The 15103-nt window shown below is 44.9% G+C and overlaps 2 protein-coding genes across 3 annotated transcripts; both read left to right on the top strand.

Annotated features, from left to right (window-relative positions):
* Positions 1–4: 4 nt before the first annotated feature.
* Positions 5–1558, top strand: LOC112445788 (disintegrin and metalloproteinase domain-containing protein 1a-like; the record flags this gene model as incomplete). The annotated part of the gene is given in 3 exon segments (XM_024989255.1): positions 5–1312; positions 1315–1374; positions 1376–1558. Coding segments are annotated over 3 exon segments (1551 nt in total), but the record flags the coding sequence as incomplete, so codon positions are not given.
* Positions 1559–9850: 8292 nt separating this feature from the next.
* LOC101910148 (disintegrin and metalloproteinase domain-containing protein 1a) lies at positions 9851–13338 on the top strand. 2 transcript variants are annotated; one of them, XM_024989254.2, is made up of 2 exons: positions 9851–9939; positions 10579–13338. In XM_024989254.2, exons 1-2 carry the CDS (start codon positions 9892–9894, stop codon positions 12793–12795), a joined length of 2265 nt encoding a protein of 754 aa, XP_024845022.1. In that variant the 5' UTR covers positions 9851–9891; the 3' UTR covers positions 12796–13338. The 2 variants fall into 2 exon arrangements, with proteins under 2 accessions (XP_024845022.1, XP_015331015.2); XM_015475529.3 differs by having other exon boundaries at positions 9851–13338.
* The last annotated feature ends 1765 nt before the right edge of the window (positions 13339–15103 follow it).

Here is a 15103-nt window from a genome sequence, read left to right as displayed (position 1 = left end):
CTTGTGGTCACATACCAAGTACGTGGAGATGTTTGTGGTGGTCAACAACCAGCGGTTCCAAATGTGGGGCAGTGACGTCAATCAGACAGTCCAGAGAGTAATGGACATCATCGCTCTGGCCAACAGCTTCACAAGGGGAATAAACACAGAGGTGGTGCTGGCTGGAATGGAGATTTGGACGGAGGGGGACCTCACAGAGGTCCCCGTGGACCTGCAAGTTGCACTCAGGAATTTCAACAGCTGGAGACAAGAGAAGCTCTTCCATCGTGTGAAGCATGATGTTGCCCACATGATCGTGGGACAGCATCCTAGAGAGGATACGGGGCAGGCATTTCTCAGTGGTGCCTGCTCCAGTGATTTTGCGGCAGCCGTGGAATCCTTCCACCACGAGGATGTCCTCCTGTTTGCAGCGCTCATGGTCCATGAGCTCGGACACAACTTGGGTATTCGGCACGACCATCCGGCCTGCATGTGTAAAGACCGGCCCTTCTGCCTCATGCGTGAAAACATCACTAAAGAAAGTGGCTTCAGCAACTGCAGCTCTGACTTCTTCCACCGGTTCCTCTGGGAACACAAGGGGGCCTGCCTGTTCAACAAGCCTGGGCACAAAGGCCGCTTACGGAGGGCTTCCCGCTGTGGCGATGGCATTGTAGAAGGACCTGAGCAGTGTGACTGTGGTTCTAACTGTGAAAGGCACCCATGCTGTGACACCAGATGTCAGCTGAGAGAGCATGCAGAATGTAGTGATGGACTCTGCTGTGATAAATGTCGCCTGAGATACCAGGGATTCATGTGCCGTGCTGCTCTGGGAGAGTGTGACCTCCCAGAGTATTGTAATGGTTCCTCGGGAGAATGTCCCAGAGACAGCTATAAGCTAGATGGTACCATGTGTGACAGAATTCACTACTGTGCTGGAGGTCGGTGTAAGAACCCTGACAATCAATGCATGGATATATACGGGTCCCCTGCAAGGTCTGCCCCAGAAATGTGTTACGTTTCAATGAACACAAGAGGGGACCGGTTTGGAAACTGTGGTACCACCAGCTCACCGAGGTTAACATATCTGAAGTGTGCAGATGATAACATATTTTGTGGCAAACTTATATGTACAAATGTTAGAGAGATACCACAACTCAAACCCAATCATACACTGATCCAGGTCGCTCACAAAGATGACTGGTGCTGGAGCATGGATGCCTATGGCACTGCTGATGTCCCTGATGATGGAGATGCACACACTGGCACTCTCTGTGCCCCACACAAAGTCTGCATGAATCACTTGTGTACTGATTACACCTCACTTGGGTACAACTGGTGAGACAACAGAACTGTGGTAACGGGAAAGGAGTTTGCAACAATTTTAGGCACTGCCACATGTGAGGATGGCTATGCGCCCCCCGACTGCAAAGATCCAGGAGAAGGTGGTAGTGTAGACAGTGGTCCTCCTAGGATATCAATTCAGCTTTCAAGTGGAGGTGAAAGTGAAACTCCAAAGAGACGCAGAAATGAGTTTCAAGGTATTGGCAAACGTTGTTTTCATAGTCCTTCACTACTTTAGTACTTTGATAACTGCAATACTAATTTATTAGCCTCAGGACTGGAATTGAATCAGTAGAGACCCCAGGGGGTATCTCAGATGAAGACTACAGAGGAAACCAGTAGTGAGGTATTCATAATGGAGCTCCTCCCAGTGGGGATACAAGAGGGGCCAGAAGGGGGCCCCCCACCAGAGGAGAGACCCCAATGGAGGCTCCTCCACCAGCAGGACCCCCACTGGATGCCCCACCAACCAGGACAGCCAGTTATCACAAGAGGCAGCAGGTGAAGGACAAGGATAACCAAAGGCAGAAGTGTACTGGAGGAAGAATTCCAAAAGTATCAAATGTCTCAAGCACTGAGTGGGAATAAGGCACTCACAGAAGCAAAGGTGAAGTGACAACTGATGGACCTGTAACTCTGACAGGAATAGTCTACAGAAACTTAACAACAATAGGAACAGGATGACAAGGTTTTCAGTATTCACTTATTAATTGGTTATAATATTCATATGTGAACTCGTATGTAAAATATTCTACTACTTTCGCTTTTCCATTTCACGAAACAATTTTATGTACGTTCTCCTCATGAATCATACTATCAATGTCATCTTTAGTTGGGCCTATTTCTGACCTGAAATTACTGTTGACAGCACTAACTATCTTCCATCTGCACTGTTTGATATACACTATTATTTGCACCTAAGATTATCACAGGATCATTTCATCCCACTCCTACATATATTTAAAGAAATGTTATCTGTTCAGTAATCTAATTTGCTTCAACAACTACTATTCATGAATAGGAAAATGATTTTAAATAAAAAGCTATTTTAAGAAGCATCACTTCAGTCTCCATAGTGCCTAGTCCTTGGGGCTTCTTTATTTTGGCGGCTCTTTGGAAGGGGCTACATCTGCTTCCAGGGGGATCTGATCACCTTGGATGCCATGAGGGTGGTGCATGAGGGAAGGAGAGCACTGAGGCAAGAGACAACCTTGTCCTAGAGTGGAGTTCAGCTGGAATTAATAATTATTGCTTTTTTTTCTGTTTTTTCCACTTATGTTTATTTCTGATTTTTAAGTTAATATATTGCTGATTGACAGTCCTAAAGAAACAGAGCTTTGGAGTGGGGTCAACTGTGTGTAAAGAGAGAACAAAGCACATGTAACATCACCAACTCTACGCAAGACAGTGTGTGCAGTCAGATGCTCTACCCCTAGCAATACCCCCAAGCACACGTAACATCACTGACACGGTGCTAAGTACTCTACACGCACCCTTAATTTCATCCTCCCGTGCACAATATGAGACTCCATCGTGAATACGAAGAAACAGAGGCTGAGAGTTTCTACTCTAGAGTTGGTAAGGAGTGGAGCCTGTGTCACCATCACTGTCTCCTAGACAAATGCACAAGTATTTACCTGACCTCTCTGCTCCCAAAGTAGTCTATTTTCCACCCAGCAGACAGAGTGATTCTTTTAAAAAGCAAGTCAGAACCCACCCATTATCTTTAAAAGTTGCTGGTAGGTCCATAGCCTGAGGGCCCCATGTTGATCATTTGATTTGACAACGGAGAGTTGTTTATCCACTGACATTCCGGAGCTGGCAGTTTGGATGGAATGCATGGGGGTGAAAGCTTATTCCAGTGGAGTCAAAATGCAAAAGATGGGCCCGAACCCATTTGTGAAGGTGTCCAATCTCTTTAGTATTCAGAGAAATGCAGCTTATCTAGCCGTAGAGAGATATCACTATACACTCACAAGACTGATTACAGAAGAAGGAAATTCCAAGTATTACCACGGAACAGTGGAAACTCTCATCAATTGCTTTAGAAATGTAAACTGGCAGCCACTTTGAAATAGCATATACTGAATACCCTTGACCTTTCCTACCCTGACATCTGCATCCTCTGACTAGATAATAATGGACACAGAAGCATAGTTCACAGTATTCCAAAAGAACTCCACGTTGTATTCACAGATAATACAATGGACGTTAAATTGTGACAGATCCACACAGAGAAACAGAGGAGTACAGCAACGGAAAGGAATGAATCACAGTGGCACACAAAAGCACCTAGGAAGCTTAAATACTACTGTGGAACTAAAGAGGCTTTGCATTAACACTGCATTCATCTGGCTTCATATCAAGTGAAGAGGGGAAATGGGAAGCACTTCCAAAAGGTCAAAATAAGGGTCTACAGAAGCCCCCTCCTCCACAAAAGCAGTGGTAACACTGGCAAAAACAGTCCACAGTCAACTTTTTTGCAAGTGTGGAAACTGTCTAGGTCATACAACAACAAAACAGCTCAATCTTGGTGAGACCAGTGAGGTGTGTGAACTTTTAACTACCCAACTCCCATAGCCGTCTCCTCAGGTGCCCACGAGTCATCTCAAGTACAGCTCAACTGCATCGTCTCAACTGCAACGGCTGTGAAAACAGGCAGCCTGGTAGAATGGACAGAACGGTCTGGAGCTCCCTCAAAAGCCTACCCATAGCATGACTACTAGTTTGTGTGTCTGGCAGGCTCCTGGAGAATCCCCATTCAGGAAACCTGTGTTCCTATAAACCTCATAGGAGAAAGCGTAAGGCAAAAGTTTCACGGCACTGGATTTGGCAAAGGTTTCTCAGCTATGACACCAAAAGCACAGAAACCGAAGAAAAACAGACAAGATGGACTTTAGGAAAATACTTAAATTTTGTGCATCCAAAATTATATTATATATTCACAGAGTGAAAAGGCCACCCACAGAATGAGAGAAAATAGTTGCCAATCATATATCTGATAAGGAACTACTATCCCAAAATACATAGCGAAAACTCCTAAAACTCAACAACAAAAAACCACACAGCCTGATTCAAAACATGGGCAAAGGACTCAAATGGAAATTTCTCCAAAGAAGATACACAAATGACCTTTCGCATATGAAAAGATGCTCGATGTCACGCATCCTCAGGGGAAATGTCAAGCTGAACTACAATGAGATGCCACCTCATAATCATTAGCATGACCACTACAAAAACAAAAGAAAACAGAAAAGAACAATGTTGGAGAGGAGGTGGAGAAAACTGGAACACTTGTGCCCTACTGGTGGGAAGGTAAAATGCTACAGCTGCTGTGGAATGGTATGGTAGCTCCTGAAAGATATTAAAAATAGAATGACCATGTGATCCAGCAAGTTCACTTCTAGGTATAAGCCCAGAAGGATGCAAAGCAGGATCCCAAAGAGAGCTTTGTATGTCCATACATGTAATGTTCAGAGCAGCATTATTCACAACAGCTAAAATGTGGAAGCAACCTGAGTGCCCACAGAGGGGTGAATGGAGAAGCGAAAGGTGGGCTGTACATACAATGGAATATTATTCACCCATAAAAAAGAGGAAAGTCTGCAAACTGCCACAACATGGATGGATCTTGAGGACATTATGCTAAGTGAAATAAGCTTGTCGCAAGAAGACAAATACTGTCAGATTCCACTTAAATGATGTACTTGTGTAGTAAAATCATACAGACAGAAAGTAGGATAGAGGTTGCTAGGGGCGAAGGGAAAGAAGATAATGGGGATTTATACTTTAATGAGTATAGTTTCATTTTTACATAACGAAAAGAGTCCTGGAGATGGACAGTGGTAAGAATTGATGCTTTTGAACTGTGGTGCTGCAGAAGACTCTTGAGAGTCCCTTGGACTGCAAGGAGATCCAACCAGTCCATCCTAAAGGAGATCAGTCCTGGGTGTTCATTGGTAGGACTGATGTTGAAGCTGAAACTCCAATACTTTGGCCACCTGATGTGAAGAGCTGACTCATTTGAAAAGACCCCGATGCTGGGAAAGATTGAGGGCAGGAGAAGGGGACGACAGAGGATGAAATGGTTGGATGGTATCACCGACTCAATGGACATGGGTTTGGGTGGACTCCGGGAGTTGGTGATGGACAGGGAGACCTGGCGTGCTGCGGTTCACGGGGCCGCAAAGAGTCGGACACAACTGAGCGACTGAACTGAACTGAATGTAGCACACCAGGGACGTTACTTAGTACCACTGACGTGTACACTTAAAATTGGTTAAAATGGAAAATTTTATATTCTGAATGTTTTAACAGAATGAAAAAAATCCAAAGAAAAAAATGAGATAATTTTCCACTCTAAGAGGTAACCATTGAGAAAGTGCAAAAGCCCACAGAATCGGAGAAAACATTTGTAAATTACATACCGACGGAGGTCAGCTAGTACCCATGAAACATTTAGAACTCTTACAACTCAACAAGACACCCTGTTTTAAAAGGGCAAATTATGTGAGCGGTTGTTGTTGTTACTCAGTCGCTAAGTTGCAACCTCATGGACTGCAGCACGCCAGGCTTCCTTGTCAATCAGCCAACTCCCGGAGCTTGTTCAAACTCATGTCCATTGAGCTGACGACGCCATCCAACCATCTCATCCTCTGTCGTCCCCTTCTCCTCCCGCCTTCAATCTTTCCCAGCATCAGGGTCTTCTCCAACGAGTGAGTTCTTCGCATCAGGTGGACAAAGTATTGGAGCTTCAGCTTCAGCATCAGTCCTTCCAAAGAACACCCAGGGCTGATCTCCTTTAGGATGGACTGGCTGCATCTCCTTGCAGTCCAAGGGACTCTCAAGAGTCTTCTCCAGCACCACAGTTCAAAAGCATCGATTCTTCGGCGCTCAGCTTTCTTCACAGTCCAACTCTCACTTCCACACATGACTACTGGAAAAACCATAGCCTTGACTAGACGGACCTTTGTTGGCAAAGTAATGTCTAGGTTGGTCATAACTTTCCTCCCAAGGAGTAAGCGTCTTTTAATTTCATGGCTGCAGTCACCATCTGCAGTGATTTTGGAGCCCCCCCCCAAAATAAAGTCTGACACTGTTTCCACTGTTTCCCCATCTATTTCTCATGAACTGATGGGACCAGATGCCATGATCTTCGTTTTCTGAATGTTGAGCTTTAAGCCAACTTTTACACTCTCCTCTTTCACTTTCATCAAGAGGCTTTTGAGTTCCTCTTCACTTTCTGCCATAAGGGTGGTGTCATCTGCATATCTGAGGTTATTGATATTTCTCCCGGCAATCTTGATTCCAGCTTGTGCTTCTTCAAGCCTAGCGTTTCTCATGATGTACTCTGCATATGAGTTAAATAAGCGGGGTGACAATATACAGCCTTGACGTACTCCTTTTCCTATTTGGAACCAGTCTGTTGTTCCATGTCCAGTTCTAACTGTTGCTTCCTGACTTGCATATAGGTTTCTCAAGAGGCAGGTCAGGTGGTCTGGTATTCCCATCTCTTTCAGAATTTTCCACAGTATGTTGTGATCCACACAGTCAAAGGCTTTGGCATAGTCAGTAAAGCAGAAATAGATGTTTTTCTGGAACTCTCTTGCTTTTTCCATGATCCAGCGGATGTTGGCAATTTGATCTCTGGTTCCTCTGCCTTTTCTAAAACCAGCTTGAACATCTGGAAGTTCACGGTTCACGTATTGCTGAAGCCTGGCTTGGAGAATTTTGAGCATTACTTGACTAGCTTGTGAGATGAGTGCAATTGTGTGGTAGTTTGAGCATTCGTTGCCATTGCCTTTCTTTGGAATGAAGACTGACCTTTTCCAGTCCTGTGGCCACTGCTGAGTTTTCCAAATTTGCTGGCATATTGAGTGCAGCACTTTCACAGCATCATCTTTCAGGATTTCAAATAGCTCAACTGGAATTCCATCACCTCTACTAGCTTTGTTCTTAGTGATGCTTTCTAAGGCCCACTTGACTTCACATTCCAGGATGTCCGGCTCTAGGTGAGTGATCACACCATCGTGATTATCTTGGTCGGGGACATCTTTTTGTACAGTTCTTCTGTGTATTCTTGCCACCTCTTCTTAATATCTTCTGACATCTGTTAGGTCCATACCATTTCTGTTCTTTATCAAGCCCATCTTTGCATGAAATGTTCCCTCGGTATCTCTAATTTTCTTGAAGAGATCTCTACATTTCTTTGCACTGATTGCTTAGGAAGGCTTTCTTATCTCTTCTTGCTATTCTTTGGAACTCTGCATTCACATGATGTTCATAATTGATGAATCAAAAACTATGATATATCAATATTAAAAAAATGTTATTTTGCCCAAAGGAAATAAACTATTGGTATCTGCTATGATACGGCTTTGAAAGCTTTATGTGAGGTGAAATAAGCCAACCACAGAGGACTACAACTATAATATAGGAATCCATTGCTATGGATTGTCAAGAATAGACAAAATCATAGAGATAGGAAGGAGAGTAGTGGTGACCAGGGGCTGCAGGGAGCAGAGAGTGGAGAGCGACTGCTAATGGACATGGGAGTTTTATTTTGGCATGAGGAAAATGTTCCAAAATTGCTTGTGGTGATGACTGCATAACTTTTCGATCATACTACAAACCACTGAATTGTACACTTTAAAGGATGAGCATTCTGGTATGTGACTTTATATCTCAATAAAGCTGTTATTAAAAGACAACTAAAGTAAAATGATATAATTTGAGGATGCACACATTTAGGAAGCAAAAATAATAAAGAAGATGAGGAAGTAGGTATCATATATGACAAGATCATGATCTCTCTGAAGCAGGAGGGCATGAGATTGGCAATGGCACGCAGGTGACTTCTAAGAAGCTAAAAGTACTGATTACCTCATCAGGGCTGTACTTAACACAGCTGTTTCTCTCTCTCACCCTCCCTCCCTTCCTTGCTATTTCTCTCTTTTTCAGTAAAATACACACAATATTAAATTAACCATCTTAACCATTTTGAAGTGCACAGTTCACTGGTATTAAGTTCATTCATGTTGTTGTGCCACCATCATCAATACCCACTTCCAGAATTTTTCATCATCCTAAACTGAAAGTCTGCAAGAACTCCCCATTCCTCTACTTCCCTACGCAGGGTAACCTGTATTCTACGTTCTGTCTCCATGAACTTGGCTATTTGTGGAACCTCAGATATGTGAGATCAAAGGTATTGCCTTTTTCATTTAATACTAATTCACTGAAAGCACATTTATGCTCTATGCATATTTTGTGACTGTGTTCGTATCAAAATAAAAAACGTTTGAGAAAATAAAGAAAGGAGTGGTACAAACTGGAACAGAATGTCTCTACACTGTTTCAAAGAATTTCACTGTAAAACAGAAAAGGAGAAACTAGATGGTGACTGGAAGGTGCTGTGGGCTGAGAGGGATGGTTTTATAAAGGCGAGAAATTACAGCAAATAGTAAGACTGGATCCAGCGGACAAACAGATGCCTAAATGTAAAAGAGAGAAGGGAGAAAGGTAAGAGTGAATGAAGTCCATGAGAAATTAAAAGGGAAGGACACCCCACACACAAGTAAAAGGATTGGTCTTAGACGGGAGCAAGGACAATTTATTCACGATAGTGGGGGGAGCATTTAGATACAGGTGGTGGACTCAGCTAATGTTCATATGTGGAGGCATCCTTTTGATTGCTTCTGTTAATATTTTTCTCAGTGAAATATGAGGCCAGAAGAAATTAGGAGAGTGAACTGGACAGCAAAACGTAGAAAGAAGTACATTTTGAGATCATGTCTGTGCCAGCAAGGTTTTCGTGCGTTTTTCTGAAGACATTTACAGATATTCAGGGCAGGCACGAAGCCAAGTAGAAACACAGAAGATACAGCAAGTGAGACACCACAGCAACCATACCTGGGAGCTATTTAGTCATTCAATAATTCTTGTTCGTCTACTCTTGAACAAGCACTCTTCTAGACCTGGGAGAGTGTATAAGGAGGAACAAACAGAAGTGGCCACTGAACACATGGAAGTCATATACAAACACAGGGGAGACTTCAGGATTCCTAGTCTTCAACAGGCATGGTCTTAAGATACTGCTCTGCCAAGACCAGCCCAAGAATGGTAATAGGTCTGGAGATACTTACCACCAAGGTTCCCATGATAACTGCACAACGGGGAGACTGCTCTGCTGGCATCTCCCATACACACTTTTAGTGTCATAAATACACACTGTGTTAGAAACACAACTTGAGAAACTGAATGCTGATGATGTTTTCTTAAAAGTAGGGAATGTCATTTGTCCCACGGGTGACCAGCACACTGGGGTTTATCTATCTGGGGGCACAAGGCAGGTACCACACTGGCTTTATCTAACAGATTGGTCTGTTGTGCATCGCATCTATAATGCCATGTTACATCTAGTTACAATCTCCATGTGATACAGAACAAGAGCTTTAGGAGAGAGGAAACGGGCAATGGAGCGTGCCCCCTGAAGACGTCCAAGCCTCCTGGTCTAGAACATTAGGAGTCAGCTGAGCAACGGACGATGGGAGAGTGGGGGAGGGGTGTTCCATGCGGTCCAACTCAAGAAGACATGGAGGTTTTGTTTCCTTTCTCAAGGTACAGTCTTGCATTTTAGAGTCTGCAGTCCCTCTTCATGATTACAGCTCTTCCTAACGTCAGGAAGACCTTAACCACTGGAGTTGAGGGTGTGGAGGGAAGTCACAGAGAAAAGACTATTTGAAGCATAACAGAGAGATCCAAAAGACTAGAAAGGACACAGCCAGAGGCTGACCTCTGAGAGGCAGGCAAGAGCCGCCCTGCATGCAGCCAGAATAGATCTGAAGTGAGTACCTGTGGCAGAGAGTCTGTGTGTCAGGGAGAGCTGCTGCTGCTGCTGGACACAAGCCCTGCATCATCAACTGATTCACTAGGGCCATGTCAGTGGCAGCGTCTGTGAGAGACTCTGCCTCTGTACTGCCTTCTCTATGGAAAAGGCAACTGGCTATGTCTGAGGCTATCAGAATGCTTCAAACTTGGGCTCCTCACATGAAGGGCTTGAGGCTGGCCCTGGTGCCAGGACTTTCATGTGCCAGGTTGGGGATCCTGTTGTTCTTGGTACTGATTTCTCTGCCAAGCCTGTACTGTGACCTGGGCTCACCACATCACTCTTCCTATGAAGTAGTCATTCCCAAGAGTCTGACAGTGGAAGGAAGGGAAGACCAAGTGGAAAAGCTCTCCTATGTGCTATTTATGCAGGGCCAGAGGCAGCTGATTCACCTGACGCTGAAGACAGACTACTTTGTGGATAACTTCCCGGTCTTCAGCTACCACGATGGCATCCTGGGGCAAGAAATGCCTCTCATCTCGCGGGACTGTCACTACGAAGGCTACATAGAAGGAGTCCCAGGTTCTTTTGTTTCTGTCAACACCTGTTCAGGCCTCAGGGGCCTCCTGATTAAGGAGGGAAAATCCTATGGCCTTGAGCCCGTGCACTCTTCCAAACGGTTTGAACACCTGTTGTACGCCATGGCCCACGAAGCTCGAGTCTCCTGTGGCGTCACGTCCAAAGACAGCCAAGTGGCGTCCACCAGCCGGCGACCAGAGAGCGGCAAGCCTCACAGCTGGCAGGTGCCATCCGACTTGTGGTCACATACCAAGTACGTGGAGATGTTTGTCGTGGTCAACAACCAGCGGTTCCAAATGTGGGGCAGTGACGTCAATCAGACAGTCCAGAGAGTAATGGACATCATCGCTCTGGCCAACAGCTTCACAAGGGGAATAAACACAGAGGTGGTGCTGGCTGGAATGGAGATTTGGACGGAGGGGGACCTCACAGAGGTCCCCGTGGACCTGCAAGTTGCACTCAGGAATTTCAACAGCTGGAGACAAGAGAAGCTCTTCCATCGTGTGAAGCATGATGTTGCCCACATGATCGTGGGACAGCATCCTAGAGAGGATACGGGGCAGGCATTTCTCAGTGGTGCCTGCTCCAGTGATTTTGCGGCAGCCGTGGAATCCTTCCACCACGAGGATGTCCTCCTGTTTGCAGCGCTCATGGTCCATGAGCTCGGACACAACTTGGGTATTCGGCACGACCATCCGGCCTGCATGTGTAAAGACCGGCCCTTCTGCCTCATGCGTGAAAACATCACTAAAGAAAGTGGCTTCAGCAACTGCAGCTCTGACTTCTTCCACCGGTTCCTCTGGGAACACAAGGGGGCCTGCCTGTTCAACAAGCCTGGGCACAAAGGCCGCTTACGGAGGGCTTCCCGCTGTGGCGATGGCATTGTAGAAGGACCTGAGCAGTGTGACTGTGGTTCTAACTGTGAAAGGCACCCATGCTGTGACACCAGATGTCAGCTGAGAGAGCATGCAGAATGTAGTGATGGACTCTGCTGTGATAAATGTCGCCTGAGATACCAGGGATTCATGTGCCGTGCTGCTCTGGGAGAGTGTGACCTCCCAGAGTATTGTAATGGTTCCTCGGGAGAATGTCCCAGAGACAGCTATAAGCTAGATGGTACCATGTGTGACAGAATTCACTACTGTGCTGGAGGTCGGTGTAAGAACCCTGACAATCAATGCATGGATATATACGGGTCCCCTGCAAGGTCTGCCCCAGAAATGTGTTACGTTTCAATGAACACAAGAGGGGACCGGTTTGGAAACTGTGGTACCACCAGCTCACCGAGGTTAACATATCTGAAGTGTGCAGATGATAACATATTTTGTGGCAAACTTATATGTACAAATGTTAGAGAGATACCACAACTCAAACCCAATCATACACTGATCCAGGTCGCTCACAAAGATGACTGGTGCTGGAGCATGGATGCCTATGGCACTGCTGATGTCCCTGATGATGGAGATGCACACACTGGCACTCTCTGTGCCCCACACAAAGTCTGCATGAATCACTTGTGTACTGATTACACCTCACTTGGGTACAACTGTGAGACAACAGAACTGTGTAACGGGAAAGGAGTTTGCAACAATTTTAGGCACTGCCACTGTGAGGATGGCTATGCGCCCCCCGACTGCAAAGATCCAGGAGAAGGTGGTAGTGTAGACAGTGGTCCTCCTAGGATATCAATTCAGCTTTCAAGTGGAGGTGAAAGTGAAACTCCAAAGAGACGCAGAAATGAGTTTCAAGGTATTGGCAACGTTGTTTTCATAGTCCCTTCACTACTTTTAGTACTTTTGATAACTGCAATACTATTTATTAGCCTCAGGACTGGAATTGAATCAGTAGAGACCCCAGGGGGTATCTCAGATGAGACTACAGAGGAAACCAGTAGTGAGGTATTCATAATGGAGCTCCTCCCAGTGGGGATACAAGAGGGGCCAGAAGGGGGCCCCCCACCAGAGGAGAGACCCCCAATGGAGGCTCCTCCACCAGCAGGACCCCCACTGGATGCCCCACCACCAGGACAGCCAGTATCACAAGAGGCAGCAGGTGAAGGACAAGGATAACCAAAGGCAGAAGTGTACTGGAGGAAGAATTCAAAAGTATCAAATGTCTCAAGCACTGAGTGGGAATAAGGCACTCACAGAAGCAAAGGTGAAGTGACAACTGATGGACCCTGTAACTCTGACAGGAATAGTCTACAGAAACTTAACAACATAGGAACAGGATGACAAGGTTTTCAGTATTCACTTTATTAATTTGGTTATATATTCATATGTGAACTCGTATGTAAAATATTCTACACTTTCGCTTTTTTCCCATTTCACGAAACAATTTTATGTACGTTCTCCTCATGAATCATACTTATCAATGTCATCTTTTACTTGGGCCTATTTCTGACCTGAAATTACTGTTGACAGCATACTATCTTCCATCTGCACTGTTTGATATACACTATTATTTGCACCTAAGATTATCACAGGATCATTCATCCCACTCCTACATATTATTTAAAGAATGTTATCTGTTCAGTAATCTAATTTGCTTCAACAACTACTATTCATGAATAGGAAATGATTTTAAATAAAAAGCTATTTTAAGAAGCATCACTTCAGTCTCCATAGTGCCTAGTCCTTGGGGCTTCTTTATTTTGCGGCTCTTTTGGAAGGGGCTACATCTGCTCCAGGGGGATCTGATCACCTTGGATGCATGAGGGTGGTGCATGAGGGAAGGAGAGCACTGAGGCAAGAGACAACCTTGTCTAGAGTGGAGTTCAGCTGGAATTAATAATTATTGCTTTTTTTTCTGTTTTTCCACTTATGTTTATTTCTGATTTTTAAGTTAATATATTGCTGATTGACAGTCTAAAGAAACAGAGCTTTGGAGGGGGGTCAACTGTGTGTAAAGAGAGCACAAAACACATGTAACATCACCAACTCTACGCAAGACAGTGTGTGCAGTCAGATGCTCTACCCCTAGCAATACCGCCAAGCACACGTAACATCACTGACATGGTGCTAAGTACTCTACACGCACCCTTAATTTCATGCTCCCGTGCACAATATGAGACTCCATCGTGAATACGAAGAAACAGAGGCTGGAGAGTTCTGCTCTAGAGTTGGTAAGGAGTGGAGCCTGTATCACCATCACTCTCTCCTAGACAAATGCACAAGTATTTACCTGACCTCTCTGCTCCCACAGTAGTATATTTTCTACCCAGCAGACAGAGTGATTCTTTTAAAAAGCAAGTCAGAACCCACCCATTATCTTTAAAAGTTGCTGGTAGGTCCATAGCCTGAGGGCCCCATGTTGATCATTTGATTTGACAACGGAGAGTTGTTTATCCACTGACATTCCGGAGCTGGCAGTTTGGATGGATGCATGGGGGTGAAAGCTTATTCCAGTGGAGTCAAAATGCAAAAGATGGGCCCGAACCCATTTGTGAAGGTGTCCAATCTCTTTAGTATTCAGAGAAATGCAGCTTATCTAGCCGTAGAGAGATATCACTATACACTCACAAGACTGATTACAGAAGAAGGAAATTCCAAGTATTACCACGGAACAGTGGAAATTCATCAATTGCTTTAGAAATGTAAACTGGCAGCCACTTTGAAATAGCATATACTGAATACCCTTGACCTTTCTACCCTGACATCTGCATCCTCTGACTAGATAATAATGGACACAGAAGCATACTTCACAGTATTCCAAAAGAACTCCACGTTGTATTCACAGATAATACAATGGACGTTAAATTGTGACAGATCCACACAGAGAAACAGAGGAGTACAGCAACGGAAAGGAATGAATCACAGTGGCACACAAAAGCACCTAGGAAGCTTAAATACTACTGTGGAACTAAAGAGGCTTTGCATTAACACTGCATTCATCTGGCTTCATATCACGTGAAGAGGGGAAATGGGAAGCACTTCCAAAAGGTCAAAATAAGGGTCTACAGAAGCCCCCTCCTCCACAAAAGCAGTGGTAACACTGGCAAAAACAGTCACAGTCAACTTTTTTGCAAGTGTGGAAACTGTCTAGGTCATACAACAACAAAACAGCTCAATCTTGGTGAGAGCAGTGAGGTGTGTGAACTTTTAACTACCCAACTCCCATAGCCGTCTCCTCAGGTGCCCACGAGTCATCTCAAGTACAGCTCAACTGCATCGTCTCAACTGCAACGGCTGTGAAAACAGGCAGCCTGGTAGAATGGACAGAACGGTCTGGAGCTCCCTCAAAAGCCTACCCATAGCATGACTACTAGTTTGCGTGTCTGGCAGGCTCCTGGAGAATCCCCATTCAGGAAACCTGTGTTCCTATAAACCTCATAGGAGAAAGCGTAAGGCAAAAGTTTCACGGCACTGGATTTGGCAA

Source organism: Bos taurus, unplaced genomic scaffold (assembly GCF_002263795.3).
Source record: "Bos taurus isolate L1 Dominette 01449 registration number 42190680 breed Hereford unplaced genomic scaffold, ARS-UCD2.0 Leftover_ScbfJmS_949, whole genome shotgun sequence".
Taxonomy (NCBI): Eukaryota; Metazoa; Chordata; class Mammalia; order Artiodactyla; family Bovidae; genus Bos; species Bos taurus.
Note: the sequence above shows the minus strand (reverse complement) of the source record. Positions and strands in the feature narration are given on the sequence as shown.

Coding starts and splice junctions, on each gene's coding strand:
- LOC101910148 (XM_015475529.3), top strand. CDS start 10,258: ATGTCAGTGGCAGCGTCTGTGAGAGACTCTGCCTCTGTACTGCCTTCT.